This window comes from Plasmodium cynomolgi (assembly GCF_000321355.1).
Source record: "Plasmodium cynomolgi strain B DNA, scaffold: 0100, whole genome shotgun sequence".
NCBI classification, from domain to species: domain Eukaryota; phylum Apicomplexa; class Aconoidasida; order Haemosporida; family Plasmodiidae; genus Plasmodium; species Plasmodium cynomolgi.
In genome coordinates, this window is record NW_004192718.1 from 1 (window position 1) to 4323 (window position 4323).

The 4323-nt window shown below is 28.4% G+C and overlaps 1 protein-coding gene across 1 annotated transcript; it reads right to left on the reverse strand.

The window, feature by feature from the left end:
- Window positions 1-762: 762 nt before the first annotated feature.
- Window positions 763-2330, reverse strand: PCYB_002260 (CYIR protein; the record flags this gene model as incomplete). Its single annotated transcript, XM_004227647.1, has 2 exons — window positions 763-2283; window positions 2313-2330. 2 exons carry the CDS (start codon window positions 2328-2330, stop codon window positions 763-765), a joined length of 1539 nt encoding a protein of 512 aa, XP_004227695.1.
- Between the last annotated feature and the right edge of the window lie 1993 nt (window positions 2331-4323).

Below are 4323 nucleotides of genomic sequence, written 5' to 3' on the forward strand. Positions count from 1 at the left end.
TTCATAGATAACACGTCATTTTTTACATATAAATAATTATTTCGATGTTTTGTTTTATTACTGACGTTTTTCAAATAATATAATGACGTAAATATGCCATCTTATATTCTTAGCACAAAAAAAAATATATATATATATATAATTCACATATTCTTACGTATTGCTATATTTTCAAATTATAAAAAAAATAACAAACGTCAGAATTAAATGTTATTTTCGAACACAATATAAAATGGTGTTTATTCTCCTTAAACAAAATAAAACATAAAGAAAGGTGTTATACATATAACAAAAAAAAAGGTGCAACAAAAAAGTAAATTTAAATTGTAAGTATTACACTATATTTACAAAAAAAAAAAAAAAAAAAATGACAAATAAAAGATGTGCATTAAAAAAAATATATAATTCACAACATTATATACTTTATTATTTTTTTCCATTTCTTCTTGAAATGATTAATTAAAATGACAGATAAGAAACAGTTTGCAAATATCATAACACAACTGTCCTACCTCAGCTTGCACCACTTATGCCGTTAATAAAAGGATCTTATGTGGCATGATATGCTATGCGCACTTTCCTTTGTGGGGAAACATTTTTCTGTGGGCTTGAAGGATAACTTGGTCGCATATTCCTAATATATTCTTCCTGAATTTCTTGATTAAGTTTCCTTTTCCTTGAAAACCTATTACGAAACCATGTTCCGAATGGGGAAAACTAATAATCATATAAAAAAAATAATATATATGTGACACATCGTGCTCATAATTCATTACAAATATAGTTTTTGGAAAATAAGGCATGCTTATATTTTGAAATGTAATTAGTATATACCTTAAAATATAAGAAAAAAACAAAAATAAATCCTAAGAACAAAGTTGCTACGCTTGCAATACGAAAATATTCAGTGTCCAATAAATTATATTGGGATTCCTCATTAAACACACCTGTATTAACATCTTCTGAACTTGAATTACTTCTTTTTATTATTTCATTCTCGTATTTGTATTTTTCATTCTCATCTTCTAAGTTAATACATTTTAAATTCCCTTTTTCGATTCTTGAATTCGAACAATTTACATTAACTTCAGTATTTCCCCTATTGTGGGTATTTCCTATACCTGAAAATAGCTGTGCTACACTACGACCTAACTGATATTTTCCATATTTCTCTCCTGCATTCCTTCTTACGTATTCACCTAAAAAAGTGTAACCCCTTAATGACTCTGGTATTCCTATTTTTGGTGATGTAGTTTTAACAACAGTTCCTCCTGTATTTGATGCTTCAGATTGTGATTTTAAATCATCATTATATAAAATCTGAGATCCTTTTTGTTCTTTATCTTTACTGACGTTATTATGGTTTTGAGTTTCTTCAGAAGCCTTTTTTATTTCTTCTTCTGTAGGTGTAAATATATGTTCAACGTTTGGGTAACCTTTTCCTATATTATAGCATGATACAAATGCATAACCTTCATTCCTGGCACCATAATTTATTAAACATTTAACGTTGTGAATTGTAGTTCTATATTCTTTTTTGCCTGGTTTAGTTGTTTTTCCTGTATCATTATTTGATCCAATTTTACCTGATTCTATTGGAGTAGGCTTTTCAACTTTACTATTCAACAAATGTAAAAGATTATCTGGATCATATTTTGGATGGCACTGGAAATAACTATAACAAAGGGGATAATTTATATGACAACAATGCTCTTCGTCTTTTTTTCTTGTAAATTTTTTAATTTTATTAATGTAATCAAGAAAATGGTCTTTATTATTTACAGAGTTAATATAATTTTTTATAGCATCAAAATCTTTAAAATATTCGTATAGAACTTTTTCTTCTTCCGAATAATTTATATATTCATTATAATTATTATAACAAACGTTTATTTTACGACTTGCATTCAAATGGTATTGTATATAATTTAGTTTATCTATAACGGGAATGATATTTAAATTCATCCACTTATTCTTCATTTTATTTATTTCATGAAATACCCAATATTTCAGGAACAAACAATTATCCTTAAAATTATCAATTTCTTCAGGTGTATCCTTTTCTGCAGGTCCATTAGTACTCCCAGCTGCAGTATTTACATTGAGATCAAAAATATGTTTTAAGCTCTTCTCAAATTTTTTACAAAAGACTTCAAGCCCATCATAAGTATTCTTAAATGCATCATCTATTTTACAATAAATACAATTGTCCTTACTGTCCTCACTATCATCATTAAATATAGCATATATCTTTCTTGAAGGTAACACCTTTGATAATTTTTCCTGAATTTTAAATAGAATAAATCAATTACCTGCACATTTAAACTCATATTTTAATATATTTATTATTATTATTTATGGTCATACAAGAATTCAAATAAGTTATAAATAATGACTTATATGGAAAAATTCAATTATACCCATTCTTCATTATATGTAGTAATCATGGTTTAGGGTTCAGTGTTTAGTTTTATTGTTCAAGGGTTTGGTTTGATGTATCTGTCAGCACGTTATGCGTTCGTATAAGAAGTTTATGGTATATTATTTTATAACCTTTCCAGAAAGCAAAAATAACTACCAGAAACGTAAGTCAAAATGCGGGCACATGTACATATGCATGTATCTTAAGATGAATGAAAAAAAATTATTTATTTTTAAAAAAATAAAAATTGCGGATTTGTACGAACGTAAAATGATTTATATTGATTTGAAAAAAAAAAAAAAAAAAGGTGGGTTCCTTTTTCCAATGCAATTTTCAAATTAATAGTGTGAGTGTCAAGCGCGGATCAAAATATAAGTATATATATGTATGTAGGTACGTGGGTGTTACGTAGAAAATGCTTTTGGTCCTTTTTTCCAGCAGGATTGGCATCTTCCTTGTCCCTCGAGTTCTCGTTCCACTGGATGGGAGGTTGTTGTGAAGTCGTTAGAGAGAGCAAATAAGTATCACCTCCAAGCAGGTATATATACATATGTAATAATATGTGTGCACTGTGGAGGGTTCTTTTTTTTCTTCACTATGGCACGCTTTGCTGAAAGGGCTATTTTCCTCTCATTAGGAGTTGCGCCCGGCGGAGAGAGCATATGTCATGGGCGAAAAATATTCTGCACGCTTATGCCATACAAATGAGGCGTAGTAAAGTGCCTGCAGGAAATACGAAAAAAACATTTCCCTGCGCAGATAAACAAATAATGCACTGCGTGGGCTGGCCTTCCTTTCCTTCGATGAGAACTATGCATTGAGTTAAGAAGTTAAAGTTTCAAAATAAAATGAAACGCAAATGGGTGGAATTACAAATTTATTATGCAGAAAAAATACAAAGTATTTTTCAAAAGAAATCAAGGGAGGGATAAGAAATGCGACCTTCGTATAAAAATACGCCACGGTAATATAAGTTGCTGACCGTGGGGGAGAGAGGCCATCTCAAAAAAAAAATAATAGCAAGTAAACTGGAGGGATGGGTGGGCAAATGCGGATGCACCACCTCATTTAACAAACGATTTGGGAGGGAAGAAAAATTGGTTGGTCTCTCACATATGTTCATAAAAAAATTGTTAACTATTGGTGGGGAGGAACAAACTCCCATGTGGGAAGAAATGTGAATACGGGGTGAGCATACCACCAAATTGGCAGTGGTTCAGGTTTTGGGAGCACTAACTATTTTTTCTATGCGAAACCTTATCAACGACCGAAAAAAATTGAACGTTTATATAATATAAAGTAAACTAATTTCTTATGTTGATGAATTATAATATAATTCATATTTCTATTTGTCTGTAATATTTTAATACTAATAATCATACTTATAATTTTACGCAACATATTATAATGGAATATAAGCCATGTTTTACGCTTATATAAAGCCTATGTTTTTTAATTAAAAATATTATTAATGCGTTATACATTTCACTAAAATACTGCAATGTAACGGAATAAAATTAAAATATAATTTGTTAAAATTATAAAAATTCTTACTCACCCTAAAATTACAGTTTAAGGCAATTTTATGCGTTTTATGTTTTTTTGCACCAATAAAATACATACAAATTAAAAATTGGAAATAAAATAAAAATATTGGAACAATATCATTAAATAATTATTTTTAAATAAAATTTAATAAAACACAGAACTAATTTATGGCAATATGTAAACAAACCTATATATTATTATGAGAACAAAATGTCTACCTATGTTATAAAATTAAAATTGAAGTATTTATAAACATATAAGCACAATATGTCATAACCCAAGGATAATTACATAATATAAAGAAATATTGCATTTAATAAGAGCTATATATACTAAACGAATTGAAATAAATT